Genomic DNA, 14,623 nt, shown 5'->3' with positions numbered 1-14,623 from the left:
GAAATGGCAGAAACTGCAACAAAATTGCTTTGCAAATCTTTATATATATATATAACTCCTCTTGTTTAACATGGGGAAATCCTGCCTGACAGGGTTGCACAGACTCCACCTTTGGCAGGTTTCAAGATTTGATTGAATAAAGCCCTGAACAACCCATTCTGACATTAAAGGAGCCCTGTTTGAGAAGGAGGTCAAACATCACTCCTAGATGTCACTTCCAACCTGTATGATCCTATGCTGTCTAAAGTTTCCATGCATTATAGCATAAAAACTGTATCTGAACACAAAATTAGGCCAAAGGTTTACAGATCCATTTTAACAACAAATTCATATCAACATATGGAACATCAAAACCTTCTGGTAGTACAGAGAAGCGAACAATTCACTTGTTAAAAAACTTAGAAAATAAATCAGCAATCCTTTGATTACTAAAATAAAAAGGTGTTTTGGAAATAAACACATCTTTGTAATTTTTCAGAAATCAAGTAAAATACTTTGAAAGTGCCTTCACACAAAAAGTAAGATTAAGCATCATGGATCTGAGATGGGGTTTCCCAAAATGCAGAGAAAAATGCTTCTAAGATCAAAGCAGTATGCAAGAATAGAAAAGTCCAGCTTGTCCTTACAAATAAGCATCACTAAGGAGAAATGGGAATTTAAGTAAAAGAGGCAAAAGAGAGAAAAGAAGGAGATAAAAAGAGATACTACAACAAATGTAAAATATTTTACTTACTGCAAACAACACTGCACAGTACCAAACTTCAAGGGTTTGAAATTCTCAGGAATTACTTTCCATAGTGATATTTTTTGCTCCATTTATCTTTATATTTTTACATTAATTTTACATTATGACAAGAGTAAATTACATACAGAGATTAAGACAAACTGTATATAACCCGTCAGATTACTAACATTCCATTTACATGTCAGAGTGCAATCATTTAACATTCCTCTCTGGTAAGAAAACTTTTATCAGGTGCACTGTTGTGCTTGTTTTATTACAGAATTACACTGTCTACACCAATATATTTTTTAAAGCCATTAGAGGTATATGGAACTGCACTGTAAGTGTAGTATTTGCATTTTCTGCAAACCATAGGTAACGATAGCTAACCTGGTTACTTTGTTACTAGAACAACAGTTTCTCCCTTTTATAGAAGGCCTCCAGAGTAAAGCCAGACAAATCAATAAAACCAACATTATTAAATCCAATGCTGAATAGTCTGGAGGGCAGAAGTAAAAGTCCTGAGTGCAGGATGAGTTCCTCGATAAGACAGCAAGAGGGATCCTGCCTCTGCGTTGAACCCTGCTTCTTTAAGTTGTTTTGCTATTTCCTCTACATCCCAGCCTCCTTCTGCCTGGTTAGCCAGCAAGTGGTCAATAAGGCGAGGATAGAAGGCTGTTGATATGCACTTTACCACTAACTTGGCATTGAGGAGCAAGGAAAGTATTTCAGCATCACAGTTGGAATCGTCCACCTACAAAGAATGAAAAATCCATAGTAATTATAAATGAATCACCAGATACATCTATCAACCAGAAAATGCCATGACTGTTCTAACTGCACAGCGTGACCTTGAAAGCTGAATGGATTAATAACAATTATACATACTTCGCATACTTCTGAACACATAGAGATGTATTTTTTAAGTAGGCTGATAGCAGGGCCTGTTTGGCACCTGAAGCGCACAAGCGTTGGGTTAGATGATCCCAAGTGGTCCCTTCGAACCTCAACCATTCTGTGATTCAATGATCTTTAACAGTTTCATTTCATTGGGATAGATATTTGTCCTGTATGAAGTTAAGGAATAAGATAGCTTAATAACCTGGATAGGATTATACGAAAAGGTTTACATCAAGTTCTCAGTGCCCAGAGTGCAGAATGGACCACATCACTTACCTCCATATTAATGCAGGCACGATGAGGAAGGTCAGAGCAGAATACATCATATTTTAGTCACTTTTATTAATACAATACATTACATTTTACATACTGACAGAACTTTCAAACTCACACAGATTTTCCAGAAGAATATATTCTATTTAAAAAATATATATATTTGGAGCACAACATTGTTATCTCTGTGAGATACCCCAGAAAAAGGCAGCTATTTGATACATTAGATTATGTACTCTCTTGAAAATCTCACCTATCACTTTACAAACAACAGAGTACATTAAACTCCACTTCAGCTAATTTTGATCGAAGTTTTTCTAGGTTCCACAAAGTGCACTGTTATTTTAATCAGTTTAGGTGTCATGACACTCAAAGAAATGCAATAAAATAATACAAGTAATGCAAAAAGGACCAAAAAAACAGCAGTAGGCAATTCTGAATTTAATGACTGCATCCTATCAACTTACAAATATAGTAGATAAATGCCTGCATTTACAAAACAAAACAAAATCTGTATTAAAACTGCCTGTTTAGCTTTTGTTTCATTTTCTATAATAATGATGCCTTATATGCCTCATACCTGCATACCAGCAAATAATAAAAATTCAATAATCCAGTGATTTGGCACCACTTGAAGACCAATTCAGCTACATCTACTGTATACTGAGACATTTGCCAATGACACTTGAGAATTTAAACAATTTTTAATCTAATTATCATCAAAAAACATTTAACCCTGAATCTTCTCAGACATTTAACATTTCTCTGTCTCTGTTTTAGTCAAACAGTACAGAGTTTTGCTTCCTCTTGTTCATATGTAATGGGCAGCACTCATTCTCTGCCACTAGCTTTACCAAGAGCACGCTGTAAGAGGCACTTCTGACTTATAAACCCATTCTCTATTCCATGTAGCTTTCACCACCATTACTCTGTTAGAGCAACAGTTTGTAGGGAACATATTTATGTGCTTTTTACATAAAGATCAAATATAACTACAATCTATCAATCAAGAAAACCAAACTTACTGGTGAGAGTCTTTCTTACACACATACAGGGACATGTGAGAGATGATGCATACCAGTTAACATGGACATGTGGGAGATGACTCTCTCCAGTTTCCCATAGGGGAAGTCAAAGAAACAGGATCCTCAATACATAAATCACATCAGGTGTGTGACCTTCCCTTGAACGCATGGCAATACAAGACTCAAGTTTCATTACTCTGTTTGACAGCATTGTTATTTGTATGCAGAGGAACTGGGTTCATATGGGACCATCAGGAGCTCATAATATTGAAGCGAACTTGCCACCAACTTCAGAAGAACGAACTTCCTTTGAAGCAATGACAAATTCTTTTAGAAGAAAGGTCTTTACTGAATCTAAACAATTTTAGACTGATTAATATGTTTATCTTCTGTGAGAGGAAAAGACAGTATAAAATCAAAACCATGTACATGCTAAGAATATTTGTAATAATTTGTTGCCCTAATTTGGAAAAGATGCACACTACACAACCCTACATACAATTTAAAAGGGAAAAATTGAACCCATTAAATATGAAAGCATGAAAAGATGCTATATTTCATCAATCACAAAGCCCAGATAACTGCTGCTAGGTGTGGCTAATCTCCAGACAGCTGTTTATCATGTTTAATTTACTATTAACAACACATGATTATTCTTTTCAGTTTATAAGTTTTCCTGAAAGAGAGAATGAGTTTATCATATTAATCAAGAAGATGGTTTGCTGTTTCCCCCTCACACTACTTTTTCCATTACTCCATTTTAAGTAAATGTTTTTCTTTCCACTGAAATCTCAATTTCCTCCAAGTCTTCAGTATTTTTCTAAACTGAGAGGTTGGAGGAATATTCTGCTGCACCTCTGAGCTCCATATGCTCTATTATTGACCAGTACACAGGACACAGCTTTACTAAGCACTTCGCTGTTTGATTTTATGGACATAAACCACAAACAATAATTACACTAATGAGAATAACAACAGATGGGAAGTCTAATTTAAATTAAGTTTCTCAGGCTACTATTCTGTTAATGAAAAGTCCCACAGATTAGTGTAATTTAATGTGCCAAAAATCTATAAACTGGAGAGAGATGAGTATGAAAGTAGTACATCTTTTTTTCAACATAAAAACATTAAAACACTGGAGCTATACTATGGACATGAAGATGTCCACAGATGTAACACAGAAGTGGAGCAATCTGCCTGTACTCATGCATGATAAAGACTGCTGTGTTTTTATACACAACAAAAAAGCAGACAAAATGCTCTTGGTTGTGTCTGACAGCCCACACATAAGATCGAATTGCCCGGTAGGTTGAGACTGATAACTAAATTCAAGGCTGTCTGAAAATATGGTCAGAAAGGGGAAATCTTTGCAAGATATTTAGCTGCAGGTGACTGGATGGAGACATAAAATAGCAACATCCCAGAGAGCCAATTGTATCCAGTGCTACTCCTAAAGCAGCATAATCAGCAGGTTGAGGGAGATGATTCTCCCCCTCTGCTCTGCTGTCAGGAGACTCCATCTGGAGTACTGTATTCAGCTCTGGGGCCCATAACATGAGAAGAACATGGCACGGTTGGAATGGGTTCAGAGGAGGCCACAGGGATTATCAAGAGGGCTGGAGCACCTTTCCTACAAAGAAAGGTTGAGAGAGTTGGAGTAGTTCAGCCTGAAGTAGAGAGGGATCTCAGAAGGGACCTTATATAGTAGAATTCTAGTACCTAAAGGAGGTCTAAAGAAATCTGGAGATGGATTCTTTATCGGACTGTGCAGGGAAATGACAGGGAAAGAGGTTTTAAACTAAGAGGAGAAACTTAGATTAAATATAAGGAAACAATCACTTCTTTACTCAGAGAATGGTGAGGCACTGGAATGGGCTGCCCAGAGAAGCTGTGGATGCCCCATCCCTGGAGGTGTTCAAGGATAGGCTGGATGAGTCCCTGGGCAGCTTCTTCTAGTAGAAGGTATCACCGCCCATGGCAGGGGAATTGAAACTAAATGACCTCTAAGGTCCCTTCAAGCCCAAACCATAATATGGTTCTGTGATCCTATAACTAGCTCCTTTTAATACATTTCCTGGGACCAAGGCCACTCCCTTTCTCTACTACTTTGGTATATCTAAGTGGAAACACCAAATTAACAGGATAAGATCGAGAATAAATAGAACAGTTTTAAAACAAAACAAAAGAACATGAAACACTGGCTCCAGTAGGATACATCTGACCCCCCAAAACATTACTCCATTCATATGGAATAAAGCTGTCTGCAGTTTAAGCAAATCTGCCAAATAAATGCATAACCACCTTCCATCTTGTGTGAACATGTGAGTAAACAACTACATTTAAGTAAAACTTACCATATATATAACAGAGAAAAATCACTGTATCTACAAACACTACCATGCTGAGTGAGCTACATTTTTCATTAGCGTAAAGCCCTGTTACTTTTGAAAGGCTTAAATGGGAGAAGCTTCACTGTTTCACACCCATTTCCCCTTCAGTAAGTTTTGACAGTACAAATTTAGCATAATGCTCACACACACAGTGTGCACAGGTACAAGCAGAAGAATTTATGCTAAGGAAAAGAAATCCTGTTTTTTTTCCTTGTCTTACATACCTACTTGGGTACTGGCTGAAATCTGCACTAATGATACAGGCATTCAAGTTTTATGTCTGATGACTGCCTCGTTTCTATAGACTATCAATAATTTTTCCTGCTAAAAGTGTGAACTGATCTAAAATTCCAGAGGTCACACAAAAACAAAACTGCAATAGATGCACTCATCATTTCCATCACTGCATTGCTAAAGCATTCTGCTTAAAACAAGGTTCGTACATCTTATCCAAATCTCTCTTTGATGCAAAATTTATGAAAGGGTCTACATCTGCTGATGATAAATCATGCCTCAGCAGGGCTTCCCTTCACAAGCTCAGAACCGAAGACCACTTTCTCTACTCAAGTCTCAGTCTCTTCCTGCTTATCCTCAGCAGGACAGGGAGGAGCCTCATCCCAAAGTCTTAGGGAGGACACTTACAAGCTGTTTCTGAAACACCCTTGGCAAATGATCTGAACAAGAAGCAGCTGTACAACCACTATGCAGACAGCTGTATTTCTGAATCAGAATGACGTTTGGTGTCTTATGTTCAGCTTGGTGTTGTGGGTGTATAATTAGTAACGTTTAAGCATGCCTGCCTGGGGCTTTGCCACAAGCACACTGATGTTATCAACTGCAAATGGGCTAAGGCTTGAGGCACTCAGCTCTGCCAAGACAGCAGCTCCCCTAGGCGAGCACAGGCAGAGAATATGCAAGTTTTATACAGCTTTCTATGCTAAACAGCTAGGTGAAAACCAACCTTGCCAAAGGTGGCAGCTTTTCTGACCTACTGGGAAGAGTAACTAGAGGCATCTTGGAAGTTTTACTGGTAACCACTGAGGCCTCTGAAAATTCAAATGACCATAAATGAAAGAAAAAAAAAAAAAAAAAGAAAACAAAGAAGGAAGGAAGGAAGGAAGGAAGGAAGGAAGGAAGGGAGGAAGGGAGGAAGGGAGGAAGGGAGGAAGGGAGGAAGGGAGGAAGGGAGGAAGGGAGGAAGGAAGGAAGGAAAAAAAAAAGAGTGTTTCTACTCTCCAGGACTAATGCTGTATCTCATATCAGTAACTTGTATTTTTACTGTTTGTTGTTACAGCCTACCCAGATATTATACTCATGGCTGTATGATAAAAATCTCACTGTAGCAAGAACTTCAGATAAGCAAGAGCTGGTCAGAAGGTTTCCTTTACCTAACACAGAAAGGGCCAGATCTAAGTCTAGGCAACTCCCAGTCAACTGCTTTTTATGTAGGTATCCAGAGTGTCCGGTAATAGCAATAGGCAACGTTTTGTCCACAGCTTATGCACTGGAAAGCCCATGCATTATGAGATATGGATACTGATGGAAAAAATGACAGCTACTGATGACAGTAATAGCTAAAAAGATCTGAATCTGTTACTTCCTTGAGCATTAGCTCTACACCACAAGTGGAGGCAAAAATGATATATGTTTTATTTCTGAATGAAGTCAGCTTAGTTACAATACAAAGTACATAGGGGGGTAAGAAAATAAAGCAATCTAAAAAAAAATAACACAAGATGGTGGGAAAATAACTGAAAATTCTATTAATCTCCTACATTCTTCATAACCACTTTTAAACTTCTTTGAGCAAACTTTTTACATTTTCAATTATTATTTTCTTAAATTATTTGCATACAACACAGAGGAAGACTGGTCATTTCTGTTATGGAAAATAGGCAATTGGCAGTTTATAAAAAGATGCACAATAAAAAGTGAAGTCTGCAATTTCAAAAGAGCTTACACCAAATCTTGGTTGTTTTATTACAGGCAAAAGCTACACAATTCTTAGTATCAGCACTTCAGCATCATCCCTTTAACTGTAAACATCCATAAAGCTGTCAGCAACATAAAACAAATGGCTAACTAATACATCGTATCAGCAAGTGCTGTATTTTTCTCACAGTCATGTTTGTGAGCTGTTATAACACTATGTCAGGGAATCAATAGCTATGATTTCCCTTTGCCAGATGTTATTTGTCCTTTTCCTGTTTAATGGAAGCAGAAATGGGCTCCCTATAAAAATAAAAAAATTACCAAAAAAAAATTCACAGAAAGCATTAACAGTTCTATTACTGTTGCTAAAAAGTAAAGAATTATACATATAAAATTATACTGAATAAACACCGACATAGCCAAATGGCATATGTATGTACACTTACATAGCTTACTCCAAAAATAATGCCTCCGATTTATTACCATGGAAACTACAACAGATACAAAGAACAATGACACTATTTAAAAGAGAAAATTCTCAGCTACAATACACTATTTTTCAGCATGGTCACCACCATCAGCTATGCATTTTTGCCAGTGATGAACAAAAGCCTGTATGCCACAATTATAACAATCTGCATCAGCCAATACAATCCACTGTTGCTGTCACCACTGCTGAAATGTACCACCCACTGCCACAGTGTGCTTACACCTACTGTTTGGTCTCTATAAATGTTCAGCAAGAGTTGATGAATGCCAATAAGTGCATTTTTTTCCACACAGAGTAATTCAGTTACACACCTTTTCTTCATACACACTTCCATGTCAGACCTTGTTTTGTCAGAGCGCCCCTCTGCTACCATCTGTCCCACGGCAACAACATGTAATGGGATATTGGCAGGAAGGTTCAACTTCTGCTGTCACAAAACCAACATCCACTTCTGGCGTTGTGAGCCATAATAATAAAATAGGAGGCATTATTTCCAAGCAGCCCTTTTAGTTGGTAACATATCAATTTTCGTAACAAAATGTGATTCATATATAACAAGGAGTGAGTGATACTTCCTACACCATACCAGAAGAGTGTGTGCTAGTTGTTTTTCCTCACTGCCCACGTTCAAACACTGAGTAAACTATATCTCACAGACTGAAGTCAATAACTACATTTTAATTGAATTACGATGAAATATTAGACCAAAGCTAAATGCTTTGAAAATTCTAGGCTATATATCATTGTTATGGAAGTACATGCTCATGTTAATATTGAATTGTGAAGAAAAATTAGAAACAGCTTATCAAACTTCCTTCTCCTAATAAAAAAGAACCTAATTTCAGGAATGCATAGGTGTAGGTACTAAGTTTTATATTACTAAGAAGATAATATGGTTCCTACCCCTAAAACTTCAATAAAACCTAATCAGACTAGAACATAAAAAATTGAATGCTGCAGAACATTGGAAAGAAAAGGCCAGTTAATAGAGCAATACAATTAGCAGCCATTCAGAAAGTGTTACTGCACAGCACCGGGTTTGAAAAGTAGTTAAATAAAATGTACTTAGACATAAAGCCCTGCTGGGAAGCTAGTCACTAACTCAGCAGCTTTCATCTGTTAACAAGAAAGTCAATTTTAAAAGGTTAACAGAACATATAGATGAAAAAGTGGATGCATCAGATCGACAGATGCTTTTCTATAAGATCACCTTGTTTCTTAAAAACAATTAGAAATCAAAATCTACAGCTGTAGGTGTTCAAACAAACAAACAAAAGAAACCACACTACAAATAATCCATTGCTTTGATGGTCAATATTCAGAAATTTACATTTTGTGGGGAAAAAAACAAACAAACAAACAAACCCCAGAATTTCTGTATTTAATTTGCATAAGGAACAGGGAATACGAACATCTTCACAAAATCCTGTGGTTCTCTCCCTAGAACAACAATTTCAACTGAGAAATACTCTGAATTCATGCTAGATGTTAACTATAATGAGATTTTGATATAAGTAGGCACATCCTGCATGTAGCTTGCCCTTTTACCTTTCCTACAACTGTTTTAAATGTCCAGTTACTTTCCACGAAGCTGGTACTTCACACATTTCAGTAGCACTTCTTTTTCTGAAGGCAAATTAGGAACATCTAGGTGAAGCAGATAAAACCTCAACCAATTGAGAATAAAACAGGAGAGAGACTTAGAGCAGAATCCTTGGAAGAGCAAGGTGCAGAATATCCTCCCTAGGAAACAGAGGATGGTGTGAAAGCAGGGGATCACACTGCATTGATTGCTGGAACTAGGGAATCTTAAAAACTTGCCGCAATGCATATAACTGGAGTGATCTGGACCCTCAATTATTATTTTACAGAGTAATATGCAACCAAGAGCCCCCTAAGAGGTAATATACATTTCAGAAACATTGTTTTTCTTAAATAAATATTATTCTTCTGGGGATCTTCAATGCAGTTATCCATCCAAAACAAGAAGCCATTCCTTCTCTTTTGCCACAGACAGCTAGATTGCAGGCTACAGCTAACAAAATCGAAGCAAGTCTCTCAGGTTGTACATGCACGTTCATTCAAAAGTTTGAAGAAGTTTCAAACTTCAAGAGGAGGGAAAAAAAAGATAATACAATACTTCTGTCTAGGAAACTCGCTTCCACAATTTTAGATTGTGTTTCTTAACTGAAAAGGAAACATACAAGGAAAAAAAAACAACAAAAAAACTGTGTAACTTCATACAACAACTGAGAAATACACAGTGATGTATTTCAGTTCTTGTCCAAGGAAGAGGCACTGTTTAGCTATTTTCACCAGAAACTCTGCTGCAGTATCAAATGGAGAATGGGTTTAGAATTACACAAAATTTCCAAGCATATATTCCTGTATCTATCTGTTCTACAAAACAAAAGAGCTGGGTCTGCTCACTGCAAGACAAGTCTGTCAGAAACCTGCTAATTTATCTCTTGTACTTTTATCCCTTTAAAAAATAATAAAGTGCAAGAATAGCCTCATAGAGATAACAATCTACTTTATACAACACAATATATGTTCCTTCATACTGACTTGCAGTAGCATACTAGATAATTTAAAGAAAGTGTTGTCAGCGTTAATTACCTCAAGTATATGTAAGAGATCTTATGAGCACTGCTTTACTGCTCTATGAACACAATAGCTGTGGAAAACCTTAATAATGATAAGGGCCTCAAGAGTCTCTGCTTATCAGGATAGTAGGTAAGATAAGAGAACTAATTTATTATCATAAACTCTGAAGTGTGGTTAATTGAACTGCTCATACCTTAGTGACAGCTGTTATCTGCTTCAGTGCCATAGTATGAAGATCTTGATCCATGCTTTCCACCAGCAGTTTCAGGGATGGCAGCAAGAGGGAATGGTTAAGCAGCAACAAGCATAATTCTTTTATACACTGAAAATAAAAGTAAACTCATTCAGCAAGATCTCTGGAGATATTAGCATCATCATTCATACTAAAATTTATGAAAATTTTGTGCCAAATGCACTATGAAAACCAACATTCGAAACAAATGAACTCCCTGATGGTAGTAACTCTTTGGAAAGCTGAACAGACAAATTAAAAAAGTACAATACAGGGTTATAAGTGGAGTGTTTGGTACATTAAGGCAAGGCAGGCACTGAACCTACATTACATTCTGGAGTTTCTTGAACAGCAATAGAGGAATCACAGCCCTCTCTGGGATTAATACATTTGCGTTCAGTGAAATAGTGCAAAGCATTGGAAGAAATTTAACAGACACCTTTGATACTTCTGTAAGTCAATTATGCAAATAGAAAAATGGAACAAATCAAAGAGAAAATAACAGTATATACCACAGTGCAACAGCATAAAGCTCTGCTGCAAAACTATTTCAAACCTGATACAAAGTTCTATGTGTGATGAAAGCACAGCAATGTAACCTTTCTCTCATTCATATAGTTTCTCAGATTTTATAAAACAGCACGAATTTAGGATTCCAAAGCTGAAGCAATGAAGAACTGATAACCTTTTTAAATGCAGTGTTTCCAAATCTGCACCTTGGACTGTAGCTTAGCAAGAAAGCAAACCAACCAATCAACCAACAAAAAACTCTTATATGTAAATTTCTACTTTTGTTTTCTCTCAACAGGGCAATGATTTCTCCACTTACACTTCAAACAGTGCTTAGATTCAGAATTTACTCAATAAATCAGACTACAATTTCCTTTTTTTTTTTTTCCAACATGTTGTTCATTTGCTACAACCGTTATGCACAGAGACCCAGCAGAGATGTCCTGTATTCCAGGGAACTCACACTGAGTGTTCTGAGTATTGCACAACACCATCCCCTTGAATATGGCAGCCAAATCATCCAGGGGCTCCCTGTTTCACTACAACGTTCAGGAAAACCAAAACTGTTGAATGTTTATTAAACTTCTGATAATTTCACATTGCACCGCATTTCTTTTGAGCAGCACGCTTGATATAACAAGAAATCCACTAAATGCAATCTTACGAGAGTCACTCTACAAAGTCTCCTTTCCTTGACAAGATGTATCCATGGCAATAAATGGAACTTATGCTCAAATACTTCAAAAATAACTTATGAATTGTAAGATGCACAAAGTGAACACAACAGCAGTTTTACCGCACTTGGTAACTTTTTCTACCTGAAAGCCTCTCAAAACTAAAAAGAGAAGCAGCATCATAAGAAATTACCCATAAAAAGGCTCTCTAAAAGAACTTCAAATCATATTTTATAGCGGTGTGAGGAAGAAAAGGAAACTAAGCAGATTTTCCAATGTAACTAGGTACAGTACATACATAAAGCAGCAGGTCAAGGAGACCAATGCTGCAAATGTTGACTGTGTTTGCTGTCTCTGCACTGCTTTAAGACAAGGAGAAATGTATCATTTGGCAAGCAAATGCAATAATAATATTAACTCCCTTATTTTCAAAGCAACTACATTTAACTCAGATGACCTGCCAAAGTTTAGTCTGCACCTTAGATGTTTCAGGATTATGTTCTAGTACTGGTGATACATTCTAATGTGACATTTTCTGAAGCAATCTGCTTTGTTCAGCACAGAGACATAAAGGCCTCCACAGAAGAAAACACACGCTTAGCTATCCAATTAATTTAGCAAATTTGAACTGAGATGTTTTTAGATTTCAGGTAGCTACCAGACATATTACTTGAGTATCCTTGTGCCTTATTTTGATGTGCCTAGAAGACAGCAGATATTCAGAAACAATGTTCAAATGTAGAGAATCCATAATTTCCCTTAAAGCAGAAATATATTCCATTGATTGTCATGCTTCTTGTAATACACTTCTTTATAAACTAAGAGCCTTTTATTAGCTTCTTTTCCCTCAAAAAACATCCACAGGCTACAATCAAGTCACTTCTCGGTCTCTCACAGGGTAATATACTGCACTCTTTCATTCCTCAGCTTTCAGGCATTTTAATCTGTGCACTTTTGCAGGCTCTCTGTTCTGTCCCTCACTTTTAAACATCATTTCAAAATGCAGCTGTAATAATAAAGCATCATATTCTCATCAGTGTTTTACACTGCTTCCATTTTCCTGGTACTTTTGTGACATGGCATCATGATTAATGAAACACTGCCATGAAAAATTTAGTAATAAAATGTAAAATAGTAATAGTAATACTAATAATAAATCTTTCTTGCTTTAATTTTTATTAAAAGATCTTAACCAAATAAACAATAACAATGAGTGAGAATTCAGCACTGAAAATTTATTTGATAAATAAATAAACATGTTTCTAGGACTGAAAAATTCACCTGAAGCACCCACAGAATCACTAAATCAAGAGACATCATCCGTGATAAGAAGACGGGCTACATAAGACTGATAAAGAAAAGTACAGTCTGTCCTTAAGAAATACAAGAAAAAAAGACATGCAGGAGGAAAAGCAATTGCTGACTTATCAGATACTAAAGTCTGTGAGAACTATCAAAACATATAATGAAAAATCCAGCAAAAAATCATACAGAAAAATGTTTCATAGTTAGGAATAAGGCTGTCACTGTGGTGTATTTTCAGTTTTGCATCATTTTGAAAATGTCAGTGAAACACTGTCAGAGACACAAGGGAAATAACACACAGAACAGCATGGTCCAACTTGCAAGCCCTTGCAGCAGCCTCTATCCCTTTTTCCACCAAAGTGATGGGACAATTTGCCAAGCACAGAAGACTGTCCAAATAATAAAGCCATCTCCTTGTACATCTGTTACAAATGACTGCACTGCTGCTTTGGGCAGGAACTAGAAATCCAACCATCTGTAGTAAGCCAACACCTGCAACACTTCTCAAGACCCAGACAAGCATCTTTTTATCTGCAGTGACAGTGGAAAGTGCTTTGTGCTGTGGTGTAAGGCTGCGTGTACAGTGGATAGGACTGTATCTGTGACAGGGTAAGGACTTTCCTTCTGTCATTGCAGTGATGTAGCAGAAACTTTTGTAATGGATTTACAAAACAGATTTCACAAGAATCTGCTTTTGCTCCAGTATTGTTCAAAGTTCTGATGGGGAGCTTCAGTAGCTGGATTCAGAACATAAGCAGTATCATGACAGGAGACCAAAAGAGAGTATTTAAATTGAGTGTAAGCTTGCAGATGACACAAGGCTGCATGGTGCACTTGGCACAACTAGGGGACAGGATACCATAAAGAGACCAGGATCAAGCTGTCTTGTATTTGGGTTGTGTAAACCCCTGTTATCAGTAACAGCTGAGAGATATAAGGATAGTGCACAGTCCTTACAAAAAGAACTTGGAGGAACTAGTTGCTGGCAAGCTGGGCATGAGCCAGTAATGTGACCTCGCAGATCAGAAAGCTAACTGTATCCTGGGCTGCATTAAAAGAAGCACGGCCAGCAGGTTGAAAATGGTGATTCTTCCCCTCTGAATTGGTGAGACCTCACCTGGAGTACTGCATCCAAATGTGGAGTCCTCGGTACAGGAGAGACTTAGACCTGTTGGAGTGAGCCCAGAGGAGGGCCACAAAACTGATACAAGGAATGGAACACGGCCACAGCAAGGACAGGATGAGAGAGCTGGGGCTGCTCAGCCTGGAGAAGAGAGCTCAAGAGAGATGTGGGAGCAGCCTTACAGTGTCTAAAGGGGGCTACAAGAAAGAAGGGAATGGACTCTTTAGCAGCATCTGTTGTGATAGGATAAAGGGAAATGGCTTTCAACTAAAAAAGGGGAGATTCAGACTAGATATAAGGAAGAAGTTTTTTATGATAAGGGCAGTGAAGCACTGGCACAGGTTGCCCAGAGAGGTAGGGGATGTCCCAACCCTACAGACATGAAACATCAGGCCGGACGGGGCTCTGAGCAAATCAATCTAGCTGTAGATATCCATG

General features: G+C 37.4%; 1 protein-coding gene across 1 annotated transcript in view; it reads right to left on the bottom strand.

The window, feature by feature from the left end:
- Positions 1–702: 702 nt before the first annotated feature.
- NBAS (NBAS subunit of NRZ tethering complex) overlaps positions 703–14,623 on the bottom strand; it is a 142,276-nt gene continuing 128,355 nt past the window's right edge. The window contains exons 51-52 of the mRNA XM_072332376.1: positions 10,535–10,663; positions 703–1,478 (exon numbers count right to left, since the gene is read on the bottom strand). Coding sequence (XP_072188477.1) covers positions 1,203–1,478; positions 10,535–10,663 — 405 coding nt within the window. The 3' untranslated portion in view covers positions 703–1,202. The remainder of the gene's footprint in view (positions 1,479–10,534; positions 10,664–14,623) is intronic.

This window comes from Excalfactoria chinensis, chromosome 3 (assembly GCF_039878825.1).
Source record: "Excalfactoria chinensis isolate bCotChi1 chromosome 3, bCotChi1.hap2, whole genome shotgun sequence".
NCBI classification, from domain to species: Eukaryota; Metazoa; Chordata; class Aves; order Galliformes; family Phasianidae; genus Excalfactoria; species Excalfactoria chinensis.
Note: the sequence above shows the minus strand (reverse complement) of the source record. Positions and strands in the feature narration are given on the sequence as shown.